The sequence below is a fragment of the Schistocerca serialis genome, chromosome 2 (genome assembly GCF_023864345.2).
Source record: "Schistocerca serialis cubense isolate TAMUIC-IGC-003099 chromosome 2, iqSchSeri2.2, whole genome shotgun sequence".
In the NCBI taxonomy this organism is placed as follows: domain Eukaryota; kingdom Metazoa; phylum Arthropoda; class Insecta; order Orthoptera; family Acrididae; genus Schistocerca; species Schistocerca serialis.
Window position 1 is genome coordinate 516,151,385 of NC_064639.1, and position 18,055 is coordinate 516,169,439.

The following is an 18,055-nucleotide window of genomic DNA, read 5'->3' on the forward strand; positions in this document are numbered from 1 at the left end:
TATCCCAGAAGACATGACAATGTAGCAAAAATAATACATCAACAGCTTGCCTTACAACATAAACCTATAAAACAACACATTCCCACATATAAGTATGCACCACAAAGTGTACTGGAGAATTATGAATACAAATTATACTGGAACAGAACCATTATAACAGATAAAACAACACCACATAACAAACCTGACATCATACTCACTAATAAAAAGAAGAAATTAACACAGCTAATCGAAATATCCATACCCAATACAACAAATATACAAAAGAAAACAGGAGAAAAAATTGAAAAATACATCCAACTGGCTGAGGAAGTCAAGGACATGTGGCATCAGGATAAAGTTGACATTATACCAATTATACTATCAACTACAGGAGTCATACCACACAATATCCACCAGTACATCAACGCAATACAGCTACATCCAAACTTATATATACAACTACAGAAATCTGTAATTATTGATACATGTTCAATTACCCGAAAGTTCCTAAATGCAATGTAACATATACCGTACAGTTAAAAGGAAGTCACGCTTGATCAAGGTCCGCGTCACTTTCCAGTTTTAACCAGACCTAAGGTCTGAGAAAGGAAAGAAGATAATAATAATAATAATAATAATAATAATTCAATGGTATCTGTTCTTTCGAGAACAGTTACTATCTTCATATATAGTTAAATGTCTACCCGGCCAGTGACCTTCATCTGTGCGAATGCGCACAGGTTGCTTGAACTCTTACGGGAATCGTCACCATAGTGTGCGCAAGTAATGAGTGGATGGACAAATATCTGTTAGGAACATTACGTATGTAGATTGTGAATGGTGTGGGTCTCATGGGAAGCATGCAAGGGATAAGTCCCTGCAGTTGCGCTATTCATCTGTGTCCTCGGTGGCTCAGATAGAGTGTCTGCAATGTCAGCAGGAGATCCTGGGTTCGAGTCCCAGTTGGGGCACACATTTTCGGCTGTTCCCATCGAGGTATGTCAACAGCACCTGTCAGCAGCTGAGGGTTTCAATTAATTATCATGTATTCTAGAGAAGCCGCACGGTCATCAATGGTACCTGTTCTTTCGAGAACAGTTATATATCCATATGTACTTTTGTTTTACTCAATGACTTTCCATCAGTTACTTTGAATTGTGACCCCTCTGACAGGAAATCACAAATCCAGTCACATAACTGAGATGATATTCCATAAGCATGCAATTTGACTAAAAGCCGCTTGTGAGGTACAGTGTCAAAAGCTTTCTGGAAATCTAGATATACAGAATCAATTTGAAATCACTTGTCAATAGCACTCAGCACTTCGCACAAGTAAAGAGCTAGTTGTGTTTTACAAGAACAATGTTTTCTAAATCCGTGTTGACTGTGTATCAATAGACTGTTCTCTTCGAGGTAATTCATAATGTTCACCACAATATATGTTCCACAATCCTGTTGCATATTGACGTTAATGTGTGGGCCTGTTAATTTAGTGGACTACTACTAGTGCTTTTCTTGAATATTGGCGTGACCTGTGCAGCTTTCCAGTCAATTAGTATACAATCCAGACCAGAAGGCTTGCTTTTATTAAATTATTTAAGTTACTTCACTACTCCGGGATATCTACTTCTAAGTTACTCATATTGGCAGTATTTCTGGGCACTAGCATATTTTACATACAACCAGAATCTCTTTGAATTTTCCACCACATTTTGAGACAAAGTTTCGTTGTGGAAACTATTACAAGCATATGTTGAAGTCTGCGCTAATTTTTGTGCTTCTCTAAAAGATCAGCAATCTTGGAGATTTCATGTTTGTTTAAATTTTGCATGTTTTTTTTTGTTTATGCAACAGTGTTCTTACCGTTTCATGTACCAAGGGGGGTCAACTCTGTCGTTTGTTTATTTATTTGATACAAATCTTTCAGTTGTGGTTGATATTATTTCTTTGAATAAAAGTCACATCTCGTCTACTCTTGCAGTGTTAATTTGGAAGGTGTGGAAATAGTATCTCAGAAAGTCATGTGGTCAATTTTTATCTTTTTATTTAAATAAGTATATTTTTTGTTTATTTTTGTAGAACCTGGAGGTTAAAATATTCAGTCTTGCTATGATAACCATGAGTTCATTAATCACTTAGCCATTTTGATGCTCGTTATTTGCTCAAAATTATTTGTGGCTAAGAGGTCAAGTGCGTTCTCAGAACTGTTTACTACCTGAGTGAGCTCATAAATTTAATGCTCGAAATAATAATCGGAGAATGTGCTTAGCATAATTTCAGATGATGTTTTATGTGTATCTCTGGAATGAAACATATTTTGCAGCATATCATTGTAAGTTGAAGCCACCACCCACTAAAATTGTGAGTCTGGTACGAGTTTGAAATTAGACTTAAGTTCTCTCTGATCCTTTCAGCAATTGTTTCATCTGAGTTGGGAGGTCAGTAAAAGGATGCAATTCTTATTTTATTCTGATTGCCAAGAATGGCCTCTACCCATAGTAAGTGACAGGAACTACCTACTTCAATTTCGCTGCAAGATAAACTACTTCTAACAGCAATAAATGTACCATGTGGTGAAATAAATAAAAAACATTTTACATTTTAAATTCCATGTCATTGTTGATTTAATCAGAGTTCTCACCTTGGACGTAGAATTAGTCCTTCTGCCACAATATTAATTCATTAGTCGCCATCGATGTTCTTCTCTTTGCTGACCGTGTGTACCATCATGAATCGGCATCGGTTCACTTCACGAAGACGGTGGAAACCAAGGAATACTATGCTACATCGCTATAAATAATTTTCGTAACACTTCGATACTTTTCACTATTTTTTTATTCACAACACAATAAGACTTGCTGTGCTCGTCGCACAAACCATAATTACCAACCATATGGCTGCCTTTCCGCACAGTCCAAAAATCACGTCCATCCTCCACAAGGCAACAATCGAAAGTGTCCCTTAGCTCCTTGGAGTATCAAACAAAAGAGAATCCAATGTGAACTTTACAAAGATTATGATATACATGCCTCTCAATTTATCTTCGGCGCAGCTTTTAAGATATTGTATGTCTCTGCATAGGAATGTGTCATTACAACCACTACCAACTGTGTTTAGCCTATCCTTTCTGAAAACCATTAGGTCATTCGCAAAAATTTTGGCTTAACTTTTCTCTGGCTTTAGCCAGCTTTCAGTGCCTATAAAGATTTGAGTATCAGTGCTTCCTATTAGCGCTTGGAGCTCTGGTACTTTACCACCACAGCTCCGACATTTTACAACTGTTATATCGATGGTTGCTAGATCTATGTTCTTCCTGTGTTCAACCTGAACCCTTTGAAATTGGAAACACTTTTTGTGTTTGCCCAAGATCCTCTAATCTAAAAACTCAGCCACCCTATGGTGCAGGTCAAGGAATCTGTAGCCTACAAGGTCACAGAACCATCTGAGCCTCTGATTCAGACCCTCCGCTCGACTCTGCCTCTTCTTATCCAATCCTTCTTGAAGAACTGGTACTTCCAATACCATGTTGGTGATGCCTTTTTGATTGCTATTTTCAGGAGAATAGGATTCCCCAAGGTAGTTATGTTGTAATAAAAATAAATAAATAATATATCTAAAAACAAAGATGATGTGACTTACCAAACGAAAGTGCTGGCAGGTCGATAGACACACAAACATACACACAAAATTCAAGCTTTCGCAACAAACGGTTGCTTCATCAGGAAAGAGGGAAGGAGAGGGAAAGATGACAGGATGTGGGTTTTAAGGGAGAGGGTAAGGAGTCATTCCAATCCCGGGAGCGGAAAGACTTACCTTAGGGGGAAAAAAGGACAGGTATACACTCTCTCTCGCACGCACGCACGCGCGCGCGCGCGCGCCCACACACACACACACACACACACACACACACACACACACACACACACACACACAGAAACAAGCAGACATTTGTAAAGGCAAAGAGTTTGGGCAGAGATGTCAGTCGAGGCAGAAGTACAGAGGCAAAGATGTTGTTGAAAGACAGGCGAGGTATGAGCGGCGGCAACTTGAAATTAGCAGAGATTGAGGCCTGGTGGATAACGGGAAGAGAGGATATATTGAAGAGCAAGTTCCCATCTCCGGAGTTCGGATAAGTTGGTGTTAGTGGGAAGTATCCAGATAACCCGACGGTGTAACACTGTGCCAAGATGTGCTGGCCGTGCACCAAGGCATGTTTAGCCACAGGGTGATCCTCATTACCAACAAACACTGTCTGCCTGTGTCCATTCATGCGAATGGACAGTTTGTTGCTGGTCATTCCCACATAGAAAGCTTCACAGTGTAGGCAGGTCAGTTGGTAAATCACGTGGGTGCTTTCACACGTGGCTCTGCCTTTGATCGTGTACACCTTCTGGGTTACAGGACTGGAGTAGGTGGTGGTGGGAGGGTGCATGGGACAGGTTTTACACCGGGGGCGGTTACAAGGGTAGGAGCCATAGGGTAGGGAAGGTGGTTTGGGGATTTCATAGGGATGAACTAAGAGGTTACGAAGGTTAGGTGGATGGCGGAAAGACACTCTTGGTGGAGTGGGGAGAATTTCATGAAGGATGGATCTCATTTCAGGGCAGGATTTGAGGAAGTCGTATTCCTGCTGGAGAGCCACATTCAGAGTTTGATCCAGTCCCGGAAAGTATTCTGTAACAAGTGGGGCACTTTTGGGGTTCTTCTGTGGGAGGTTCTGGGTTTGAGGAGATGAGGATGTGGCTCTGGTTATTTGCTTCTGTACCGGGTCGGGAGGGTAGTTGCGGGATGTGAAAGCTGTTTTCAGGTTGTTGGTGTAATGGTTCAGCGATTCCGGACTGGAGCAGATTCGTTCGCCACGGAGACCTAGGCTGTAGGGAAGGGACCGTTTGATGTGGAATGGGTTGCTACAGCAACAGTACCTGACCATCCGTTGATAAGTACCGGCTCGAACAACTATAGTTCATTTGTCAATGTGTCAAGCGTTGTGAGCCATGAAACTTGGAAGTTATTTCGTTGCACAAGCATGTTCATTTCACCACACCTGACCGTCCGCTTGTTGAAAGACACATATAGCCATCCAAAACATAGTATAAATTGCTTGGCCTTTAAGTTCATTTCTTCATATAGAGTTTGGTTTCCAATGAAAATTCATATAAGTTTTGAGTTACAACAATATATATAATGTGACATCTTATACCTATGGCTGACATTCCACCCATTGCTTATATTACAAACATAAATTTCTTAAACGTTAGAACATTATAAAATGTTCATTAACTGGGTTCTGTTACTACAGTTTGTTTGTTACCTTTAACTTATCTTTGTTCGCATCACATATATAAATTAATTACAAATAACATTTTTATGACACAATACAAGCATACGATACATTTTTGCTTCATTTTATAGATAGGCTTTTATCACTTATGGGAGCTCATTTCTTTCTTAGGTAGATCAGGGAGAAAAACATTCGAAATAGGTCTAAAACATTGCGCATTGCTGGCCTGACTAGACTTGACACCGCTTCCTTTGTTTGGGACGGAAGAAGGGAAATACTCATCTAGTGGTTCAAGGATTTATGAGGAACTGTTGCTCGTACAGTCATGGACTAGTTGCCAAGAACTTTGGTTCATTGAAATAATGTGTACCGACTAATCATTGTCGTGTTGTTTCTACATGTGCTAGTGCTGTTTACTTCAATTCACGTGTAGGTTAGTGTAAAACATGATGTTTAACCATCATAGACTTATCTTTTTCAAATTACTGGAAATGTAATTATTCAAGCTTTCATGTGACAATGATAAAAAAAATTAACTGGTTTTTGTAAAATCTCATGCTTAAATGTTTGTGTACTCTGCAGCAAACAGGTACTGATAATTGTCAAGGAGAGACACTGCGACGATGCATATTTCATTTGCCTTATGACCTTCATTATAAATATCCTTATAACTAAATTGTTGACTCGAGGTGTGGCCCGTTTCTTCATTTGGTACCTGTTACTCTCGACATAATTCTCTCCTTCTGCACTAGGACGATGCACTGATCGCTGAAAGAAAAAACTTAAAACTAACTCAAAACTAATTACATTGCGTAGCTCGGTAAACACTGATGCAATTGGTCATTGCGTAAGTCTGCAGATATTTCTGTACTTAGTTTAAATTTGTAGAGTTTCGTTCACTCTGTTACCCATTATGATCATTCACTCTGCAAAGAAAATCATTTGACACCTCTCATGGCATTTTGTTGTTAGTCCTTAGCTTACACGTTTTTCAGTTGTATTGAAATTTCTCTTGGCCCAATGGAAGTATTCATTAAATGTAGGCATTAGTTCAAAGCAGTTTATTTTTTACTGGGTTTTACTGTCAGCCTCTACCTTATATCCTGTATTTATTGAGAGAATTTGAGTTGTTGTTTTTTTTTTTTTAAAGGCATCTTAAATATCACTGCCTCCATTGAATAAATTTCCTTGCTTTCCTGTTTACTGGCCTTGACAATGAGGGGTTGCTAAGAGCTGCATAGAAAATCATGAATAATCAGAATTGTAGGGATACCATACTGTCATCAGTAGGAGACATTTAGTGGAAGTAAATAATCATTAAAGTGTTGCTACTACCCGGTGTTGATACTTTGTACCTTGTGTGTATGATATTGGGAACTCATGTATTTGTTCTGGAATCTTTAAAGATCTAATAATTTTTTTGTATTGTTTTGTGCGTAAGAAATTTTTCCAGGCATTACTGTCCTTGAAATCCCTGTTCAAAAGGCTTAATTACGCTAAAATCAATCCCTCCAACCCTCCCCCATGTTATGTGTGTTTACAAAGACCAACCACTTCCCTTCTCAACATAAATCAGCATTCTGAGTAATTCCTTCACTAATGTGCACTTGTTATTAGATTATTAACTACGTGAAGTGTTCTAAAAGTTCATTCTTCATTTTTTCCCAGGTAAAAAGTGATCCACAAAGCATAATAGACATTATTAATGAAGAAGAAGAACAGTTTCTTAAAACATTGTCTCGTGGTCGGAACTTACTGAATCGTACCGTGGACAAACTTGACAATTCCAAGGTTGTCCCAGGTAAGAATGCCATTTAATTCTGCATTTGAAAATTCAGAAGCAGTTCATCTCGGTCCAATTGTTATAGAAGTATCTTTTTCTATTATTAGTGGATAAATAAAACTTTCTATTTATATCAGATACCAGCGAATCTCCATACGTATGGCTTTAGATTTGTCATCCTCAGATGTCTCATAGACGGAAGGGATGGAAGGGCCTGAGTTGTTACTGAAGTTTATAACCTCCTTTTCTTTTTTTTACAATAAGCTTTGTGGTGGACTTTAATTCTGTAAGTAGTCCATGACATCATGGGACACAATATGGAGAATTCTGTTCTTTCTAAGTTAATTGAACTTTAATGAGCATCAGTGTAGATGACTGTAAAATGTAAGCTATTTTGAAATATTTGCAGACATATTGTTTTGAGTATATATAAAGAAAATTTGTGGTTTAACGTTGACAGTACATTTAGTACACCAATATTGCCATAAGTGCTCTTCAAGCTGTCTTATGAGGCACGGTGAAGGGCACATCATCTACTATCATCATGTTCTTCTTTTTGTGGTCTCTTCACAAGGAGTTTTTGGTAAGAACAAATGTTGGTAAGCCTTCATATGTGCTTGAAATTCTCTATATTTACCACAGTGGTTATTTAGGAAGATTTATGTGGGCAGTAGCAACAGGTTAATTAGCTCATTTTGAACTGTGTTCTCAGAATGAATGATCGGTGATTGTAGTTGGGTGAATGTATGTGTTACTCTTGTGCTTACTAAATGAAGTATTAATTTGTGTTGAAATGTGTTGTTCCTTATGTTATCTAGTAACCTACCTTCTTAGGGTCTGACTGATAAACAGTGTTCAAGAAATTGTTGAATGTTTCGTAAGCTACCATTTTCCAGTGAAACCTAGGTTGAATCTGCCTTTCCTACAATGAGGTTTATGTGGAAATTTCTCTTTAAATTGTTCAGGACTCTTACTATTAGCTATTTTATGATTGTGAATGGTTCTGCTGAATTGTGTAACCAATTGTATAAACAGACAATATTTTGCTGTTGTCTTCATTTATTGGTGCATGAAAATTAACAACTATATTCTTTTATTTTTGCATTTAATTGATAGGACAGATCTAAATCCTGTACTGTATCCTGTACTCTTTATTACTTTCATAACATATGTCTGATTTTAACAAATTTTTCTTTTTGAGAAATATTTTTCCTGCAACTGGCAACCTGCATTTATATCCTCTTTACATCAGCTAAATATCACAACTATTAGTGTATTATTTCCTACTCTAATTCCCTCAGTCGCACCTGATTTAATTCAACTGAAATTCTATTACACCTGATTTACTTTTGTTGGTATTCACTTACACCACCCTTTTCAACACATTATTCATCCTATTCAACTGATCTTCAAGTAATTGGTCATCTCTGACAAAATTACAATGTCAATGGCAAACCTCAAAGTTATTCTCTTTCCTCCCTTTCCAAATTATGCATTGGTTTCCTTTACTGCTTGCAAATTGTACAGTTCAAATAACATCAGGGATAACCTAAAATTCTGTCCCACTCCCTCAACATCTAGTGCTTCTCTTTCATACCTTCAACCTGGTAGATACAGTTTGGTTCCTTTACAAGTTGTCTGCAACTATAAACTGGGAACTGCAGCATCTCTTACTGGCAAATTTGCTTCTATTTTTGTCGAAATTTGCATGAATTTTTGTTTGTAAATGATCAGACTCTCAAATTTAAAAGGTTGTCACACTGTATGAGTGAAGATAAATGAAGCCTCAGTTATTTGGAATTGACTATTTAGAAAAAAGTGTCAATTGTGAGCTTTTTGACTGTTCAACAACTTTTTTTCCAAAATCGCCTTTTTTTCCAGTTTGTTCTGCTGAAAAGCGACAGCACTTTTCCACCAGCGAACTGAATGCATCTCTGATTGAAGGTGGTTCTCGACATTCTTTGTCTTACATGCAGTGTATACGTATTTGTGAATTTGGACAACCATCAGCTGCATAAAGGAATCACGAAAACAAAAATTGGTGCCAGACTGGGACTCAAACTTGGATTTACCACTTACCACAAGAGGCTGCCTTATCATTAGGCTATTCGAGCAAGATTCACGGCCACGCCCAAACTTCCACATGTCGTTAACCATGTGTCTACAACATGTACTCGTACATTCGTTATTTATATTCCCATACAGGGAAGCCATTTTAACTGAAAGTAGCTTTCCCAGTGTTGGTGGATAAATATGATTTTGCAGTGACTGTGTTGTTAAGAAGAACAGTTCAATGTTCCTTCAGACATGCATTTATTCGCCGACACTGGGCAACTGACTTTCAATTAAAATGTTTCCCCTATACAGGAATGTACAGTCTTAGACATAAAAACTGACCGCCGGCCGGCCGCCACAGAGACTAAGTCCGAGTCGTTCACATAAGGTGTCCAATAAAACTGACCGCCCCTGACAACTCTAAGTCCGGCCATCTGCACAATCTGGCAACACTGTAAGATGCGGAAGTGTTGTCTACTTCGTAGATGATATGGATGAAATGAGCCCGTGGTCTTGCGGTAATCGTCGTGCAGTCTAAACTTAGTCGCATGTTCGAGTCCAACAAGTTTTTTTTTTTACCTCATTTCGGTCTAAAGTTATGAGTCTGATTGAACATCAAAGGCAATTCCCTTAACATTCTACCCACCCGCAATAATAAGTATTCCAGAAACAATTCCGCAGGACAGCTCGTGGCTGCGTCGCGATCATAACAGCTTACGCTCGGGCGTTTCCTCGCGCTGCAGCGGCTACCGGCCACCGGCCAGACGCCACCCGCCGCCTGAAATCCGACGCCACCCATGTGAAGGCGGCGCCATGCTGTCAGTGCCATTTTCGAATTTGAAGTTCTAGTTATCATCTTGCAGTTAAGCACTGGATTTTGCATACTTGAAAATCATGAACTACAGTTAAGCATTGTAAAATTGAGTCGCAAGTGGAAAAAGGTGTAACATCTGCAACACAACGTTTACTTTTGGTATAACACAGGGGTGAATGTAGAGGAGGCAGCTAGAAAGATTTGAACTGTGTTTGGAGCGAGTGCTTTTGGGAAAAATACGCCAGATAAAGATATTCTTGTTTCAACAAAGATCGTTCTGGCATGAATGATTTTCCACATTGAGGAAGTCTCGACTACTGATATATTTGACAGATTACCATTTTTCCATCATGCGACCTTTGCATTCAACAGACAAAGTTCAGAAGTAGGAGTACTGCATGCTCTAATTCTGATCAACAAAAATCAACGGAGTGACTATTATTGAACGTCATCAGGTCGCTCATTGAGCATTCCTATGCAGTACTGTTACTGGCGACATGTTATGATGCCTTTATCATTAACTTCCTAAGAACAAATGAAAGGCTGAGCCCCACCAAAAGACGTAGACTAGAGCAAAGAGTAGTGTGAACATAATATTTTACATCTGATAGCTCTCAAAGTGTGTTTTGGGTTACGAATTCTGCCCCAAGGGGTGTGTGCAACACAGCTGGAATTTGTTGTCAACAACTGAGACACCTTTCGGTCGCAGTGTAAGAAAGTCGAGCAACAAAACTACATCACCTGTGCTACAGCATGATAACTCACTCTGTTGATTTGAGAAAGAAAACCACCCAAGAGATTGATAGGAAAGTCGTCTCTCAGACACTTGTATTGATAGGGAAGTCCTCTCTAAAGCACTTGTCCCTCTCGTCATATATTCGTAAAATATTACCTTTCCCGCTCTTGATCGATCAACCGTCAAGGCAATTCATTTCTAGACGAAAATACTCTTAAGACTACCATGGTTTAATGACATCATTAAAACAAGTAGGTTTCTATGGGCGTAGAATTTGTAAACAACTGTAGCATTGTCACATTATTACAGATATTGTGAAAGAAAATTTAGCTGCTGATTAATTTCTCTTTGATGATTAGTGTTGCGTTTAGTAAACTAATGGAAAATGCAAATAAAATATTCACTGTACTAATACAAATTAAATGCAGCTTACTACAGAAACATCACGACAGCAGTCTATCTTAATAAAGCATTAAGTGTCTGTGAGACGAATTAGTAGGATATTACCGACTTTTGACTTCGAAAAGATCTGTATTTACTTCATTTCCTGTATCATTCACAAGTATTATGAAAATGTGGAATTTCATAGATAAAATTATGTATTCACAACAACAAAAAATGTGTCTGCACAAAACAAAAGTGGCATTATGAAATTGGCAGTACCGTAAGGTTTTCGCTCTGACACTAAGGGTTACTGTAAGTAGCAAGACGAATTTTGCTCGAGCGTTGTCTTACGATTCCCTTATTTAGTTTGCATGTGCCTGCTTGTAGCTCAGCTACAAAAGAATTAAAAATCTGGTTTTCAGCGAGTCTCGAAAGGTGAACGAAAGCAGCTTGCACCTGGTAGCCAAGAATATTACCTGAGAACTGGTTTTTTCCTAATGGGAAGCCGTCCTTTTGTGGTTGAATTGTTGGCAAAAGTCAGTCAGACGTGTGCCATTGGTCTAAGCGTTTCGGTATGTTGAATTTGTACCAATGGTTTTTCTACAGGTTATTTCTGTTCCAAATAGAGAGTTGAAGTCTCCCATTAGTATTTTCACGTCATCTTGGTGAAGTTTGCGTATAGTATTTTCGAGTGTGTTCCAGAATTTTTCGACATTTGTGGTGTTTATCTTATTTTCGATGTTGGTGGGAGCATGTGCATTGATGAGTGTATATTTTTTACTGGGGCTCTGAATGAGCGTAGTCATAAGTCGATTGTTGATGGGTGTGATTTCTTTGACAGGGTTGATGATAGATCTGTGTTCGAGAAAAGCAATGCCGAAGATTGGTACGACTTTCGCTACCTTTTGTTGTATTTTGCTCTTGAAGATGCAATGGTTTCCGTAATGCAAGGTTCACTGTCAGTTAGTCGTGGTTCGTGAAGAGCAAGGATGAGAATTTTTTGTTGGTCGATTTCTTTTGTGAAATTATTTAGTTTTCATGCTTGAATCAATGTATCGAAGTTTAGTTATAAAAAAAAATATCTTATGTGTGTGAAATCTTATGGGACTTAACTGCTAAGGTCATCAGGCCCTAAGCTTACACACTACTTAACCTACATTATCCTAAGGACAAACACACACACACCCATGCCCGAGGGAGGACACGAACCTCCGCCGGGACCAGCCGAACAGTCCTTGACTACTGCCCCTCAGACCGCTCGGCTAATCCCGCGCTGCGTGTAGTTTTCAAGTGCACGTTTTCTGCTTGTAGGGAAATTTACAAGAGATCTTCAATATTCACTGCCGTGCTAACCTGGACTCCGCAGAATCCGATTTCCAACTGCCGCCTGTCGACAGCCGGGTTGTGTACTCCCTGGGGTAAAGTTGACTTTGCTTGCACAGTTTATGTTTGATTGAGTTTCATAGGTTTGGCTAGGTGATTCCAGGACCGGACAGGACCAGAGGGTGTTGAAGCCCTTGGAAGCAAATATTTTCAGCCGAGCTCTTTGAGCTAACAGACGGTGACCAGAGTAGCGGTAGTTTTCTCTCAGACGTATCTGGATTTTGAGTTCAACGGATTGAGCAGCCGTTCAGGATTGTGTTAGTATTTGGTTCACCTCAAGTATTTGATTTCCTCGGTAACACCCATATGGGGGAGGGTTTCCCATTTCCTCCCCACGGGATTATTATTATTATTATTGTCATTATGTCATCAGCAAATCCGATATGGTGCTTCTTCCCACCACTGAAATAGATGTGCATTGTTCGATTCAGTATTTCCATCACATAAATATGGGTTATAATTACGTTACATTGCTGCTAGTAGACACATTTCTTACTTTTTCTTAGGCAGTTGCTACCTGTTACTCCATCATAGGAATTTATGTGCGCAGCATTGTTGCAATACAGACGTTCAAATTATCCAATTTCTGTAATTTTACTTCGATACCAGATCGTTCTAATCAGATTGAGTAAGTCAGGCTTAATGTGGATATACGAATACGACTCTCATCATTTGATAGACTGGGTGAACCACATTCTTCATCGGACAGTGGAATCTAGATCACTTATTTATGACAGGGCCTGAATTCTTAAACACTGTGGAAAATAATAATACAATGTACTTATTACTAATATGTTATTTAAATATAAATATATGAACGAACAAGATAACAGTTTATTTACAGGACCTACAAATGCAAGCGATCTTTGGACGAATATAGAAAATGTATGGTGGGAAGTAAACCATCACGCTACACTGTCGACGACTTAATGAAATCAATGCCCCTACGCCTTTTAGAAATCTTATGTAATGATCGTGGGTGGGTTGGTTACTAAAAGTATACTCGTCCACAAAACCCATGTGGACAATTATCTGATAGTCGGTCAAGCTTTGCTTTGTCACAGCTCTTTAGATAAAAGTCCATTTACTGTCGGTCTCCTACTTACAATTCTTGCAATGCAAGGTAATTGAAAAATCTCATCCACTCGACGCCAACTGAGGAATTGACTGGTGCATGTGTTGTTCAACACACAGTAGTTGTTACCCTCACTGGAATCAATGACTGTTTGTGTGTGTGTGTGTGTGTGTTTTCGTGTCCACGCACAATCTGAATCAATACTATTAACATTAGAGAGACAACCGACAATAAATATTGCATCAAATATGACTGTAAAGTATTTTAATGCGATGGGAAGTTACAAACTGAATTTTTACCCAACCCACGATCTGCATATTACGTTAAGTAAGATGTATTAACTCCATAGTATCGTTAGCAGAGACAGTGCGCTCTTGTTGTCGAGGCTCGCGACAAGTGCAGCGATTAGCAGTGCCCAATGCCGCCGCGATTTGTTTATGTTGGCTGAGCGTGGACACTGCAGCAGACGCTTCGCCATAAACAGAAAGAAATCACCTTGGCTCTGACTGCAGTGAGCGGATATCACTGCCTGTGTGTTCTTACAGTAACCAACGTGAGACTCTACTCACAGGTGCCATGGAGCAATTGCGACGGGTATCATGCCATTAGTCATCAGTATATTAACCAGTGGTGAAATGTCTACTCTATTTAAATCCCAAGAAAATAGGAACCTTCTCACAAAGGAATGTGAGGTGATATCAAAATTTATCCAACATACAAAAATTAACTGCAGGGCTTTCATGTATGCAGTAGTAACACACAAGGAAATATTATGTCTTGGAAGCGTATATTTCATTTCCTCTTCTCATATTAACGCCCTTGTTTTAGTATGAAGTGAGAAAATAAACAAGAAAAACTAAAGTTCCTGAGAAGCATATCAGTCATTTCCTCTTCTCATATCATAACTTTTGTTTTAGTATGAAGTAAAAAAATAAACAGTTTAAGGTTGTGAAGCATAATATGACACCAGATTCTTATCGTAGGCGCTGTCGGAAACGCAAAAAGCAGGGAGCTGTACATTCTTTTGTCCAACAGTCTGTCTCCTTTCGCCGGCCGGTGTGGCTGTGCGGTTCTAGGCGCTTAAGTCTGGAACCGCGTGACCGCTACAGTCGCAGGTTCGAATCCTGCCTCGGGCATGGATGTGTGTGATGTCCTTAGGTTAGTTAGGTTTATGTAGATCTAAGTTCTAGTGGACTGACCACCATAGATGTTAAGTCCCATAGTGCTCAGAGCCTTTTTTTTGTCTCCTTTCATGCATTACTCCCGCTAGGAGATTCTTGTTTAAGGCATCATGTCCTTCAAGAGAACAAGCCTTATGTTATTGTGCTAATTACGGTATGGAAAAATGCAAAAAAGACGATTTCCCCTAAAGCAGTGGGGATATTTGCAAATGTCTGTATTCAGCAGTGACTGCCAGCTGCCACAACACATCACAGAATCCATGTGACAGGCAACACAACTGTGCGTGCACTTCAGACTTCATTCAGTAAGACGTCAGGAGATGGTCGGAAACGTCAAATTAACGTCGCTTTCCGAGTCATATTCAATCCAGAATGAGGTGTTATTAAGGTAGTTGAGCGTTCTAGCAATTACACTGTAATTCACATATGAGTATTCCGATAGCCAAAAGAACCCGTTAGTGTGAAACTATTGGGAACTGCATTAATATCAAACTGCAAGAACTTGAGACAAAATGTGGACTCTTCTCTTCGCTGGGTGACCTATTACTGTTATTTAGGATTCTCTCCGTCCCAGACGTAATGCAAATGGAACTTCAGAGGCGCTTTCCGCTATTCTTGACAAACATCAGCAACTTGTAATCACTGAGAGTTACAACTGCGTGATGATATGGCTCAGGTTGGCAGTAGTTGTGGTGGTGTTATGCTGTCAAACTGCTTACAGTAACGTTAATGGTGGCACACATAACTTAGCGCTGACTACCTACTTAAGCAAAGATAGTGTTGTGGCGTCGTCGCCTCTATTTGGCCTCAGCTTGAGTAATCCGATTTAACGAACATAGTACTCCATTCGCGGGCTGCTGCTGATACAGTATGACTACAGAGATCATCGTGCGGGTATTACATTAATTCTGCAATGAATTGCTTTACAAATATTACCCTCAGCTATGCAGCTGGAATGACTCATTACACAGGTACTCTATGTTGCACTTGGTTAAGGGATCAGTTCTCTGCAATCCTGCTTCTACTGTTCGTAAATACTTGTATACTTCATAAACGGTTCAAATGGCTCTGAGCACTATGGGACTTAACTTTTGAGGTCATCAGTCCACTAGAACTTAGAACTACTTAAACCTAACTAACCTAATGACATCAGACACATCCATGTCCGAGACAGGATTCGAACCTGCAACCGTAGCGGTCACGCGGTTCCAGACTGTAGCGCCTAGAACCGCTCGGCCACTCCGGCCGGCATACTTGCATACTGACCATTCGTTGACTAAATATGAGCTACAATGTGATTCGCATATATATGACATTGGTTAGTGCCGGCACAAAGCAATGACTAAGGGTTGGATGCCGTTGAAGTCCCGTTACACTGATGGCAAGACAAATGTTCGCAAATCACCTCTATTGCCTCAAAAACAATTGCATCTTAAATATCGAAGGACCGACGTCCACACTGTCACAGCGCGTTGAAATACAGTTAAGACGGCAGATGAATATTTGTGACCGACTGGGCTTCGAACCTGGACCTCCTGCTTACTAGACAGACATGCTGATCACTGCACTATTATTTTTTTAAAAAAGTTTGAGAAGACTTTCAGCACCAGGTAGGCGGAGGCAAAGAGGGCAGGGGTCGAAGATACGAGGCCTGGCCTCAATGCCTCCCCCATACCTGTCACCGAGCAGCTGCATTATTCCCATGTATTCCATGTTTGCACCCATATATGCCTTTAAATTGTGGAACAAAACTGAAGTAGTAATTAAGGTAAAATAAATTACAGATTGCCTCCTCCAATGGTGTGCGTTCCTTGTATAACATAACTTATAACAGTGAAAAGAGTGACGGAAAAATACGTAACAAACATTTGTCCAGAAATGTATTCACAATTTAAGTTATTATGCCCTTAACCACAATCCGAGTTGGAGTCTCTCTTCAGTTACAGCTAACCAGTGCGCACCTATTGCACTATTGTAAGAACGGAGATGCAGTATTTTGGATTTAAAATTCGTTGTAAGAACAGGATTAAGCTGCTTAGGTCATCGGTCCCTAAGCTTACACACTACTTAATCTAACTTAAACTAACTTACACAATGGACAACACACACACCCATGCCGGAGGGAGGACTCAAACCTCTGATGGTGGGCACTGTCGAGACGCAGCAGCCGACCTCTCTTTCTCTTCAGCACCTATCTACACACGCTCCTCGTCAGACGCGAATTCCCATCTTTGCATCTTTGCCGCATACCACATACGTGGTACCCCCAGCACCCCCGCCCCCCTCGCTGCGGCCATTACTCCACTCGCTCGCGGCCACACTGTATTCCCGCTAGGTTTTGGATGATGATGTGCGTCTAGCACTGAAAACTTTCGATGACCCGTCGAGACCCAAATAATTATACAGGATGTTTGAGGAGGAATAGTAAATATTGTATGAGGTGGTGGTATGGAAAATTGCAGAAAAAATGCAATAAAACTCCCTGTATACGGATATATGTGTGGTGTCTGTTCTTTCGGGAATGTCCGAAAGAAAAGACACTACGAATCCGGGTTCGAACCTGCTAAGGCACAAATTTTCATCTGGTGCCGTTGTTCTATTTTAATGCGCATGACAGCCTGGACATCTGTCCTTCAATCTTTAATTGATTAACAAGGCTGTCTATTTCGACTCGTAGTGTCTGTTCTTTCGGAAATGTCTGAAAGAACAGACACACACACACACACACACACACACACACACACACACACACACACACACACACACACATTTTTATCTTAAGTGCTATTCGGAAAATGTTTGGCAACTCAGTGATAGTGCCGGACTGGAGCTGCATCAACCTACTCATTTCACTAGATATAGTTGTAATTTTCTGAACAATTCCTGTTTAATAAGTGACAGTGACAGAGTCTCTCATCGTTTATTATGTCGGAAACGTGCTTCTCTCTGCCCTGGCCTATACTATAGCAATGAGTGAGTGCTCACATTCTTGATACCTCACTGGATAATACCTCACTGGACATGCTACTGCAACTGTAGCCAAAGATTCAAATCCTGCTGGAAAAGTACGTTTCAAGTCAGATGCTTTTGCTCCTCCCGTACTGTCATTGAAAACGATCACAACGAAATTAAGTATAGGTATTCTATGAAACCCTTGAGTTCATTCTGTGGTGCTGTGAAGATGAAACAGTAGTTTTTCACAATTATCAGATGACAGATGGAATTTGTCAGATTCCACTAATTATGATTGCATTATTAACTGTTGATTCACAGGAGCTTTTCTGCCGCTTATTGTAACAGTTATTTGAATGCTAGAGCTGGAAGAATAGAAACATCAAATTTTCGCCATATGGAATGTTCGAATTCACCCTAAGTCTTCAC

The 18,055-nt window shown here is 39.8% G+C and overlaps 1 protein-coding gene across 1 annotated transcript in view; it reads left to right on the top strand.

Moving 5' to 3' along the window:
- Positions 1–18,055, top strand: part of LOC126457482 (alanine--tRNA ligase, cytoplasmic) — a 184,324-nt gene that overhangs the window by 97,446 nt on the left and 68,823 nt on the right. Inside the window, exon 9 of the mRNA XM_050093777.1 lies at positions 6,932–7,064. Coding sequence (XP_049949734.1) covers positions 6,932–7,064 — 133 coding nt within the window. The remainder of the gene's footprint in view (positions 1–6,931; positions 7,065–18,055) is intronic.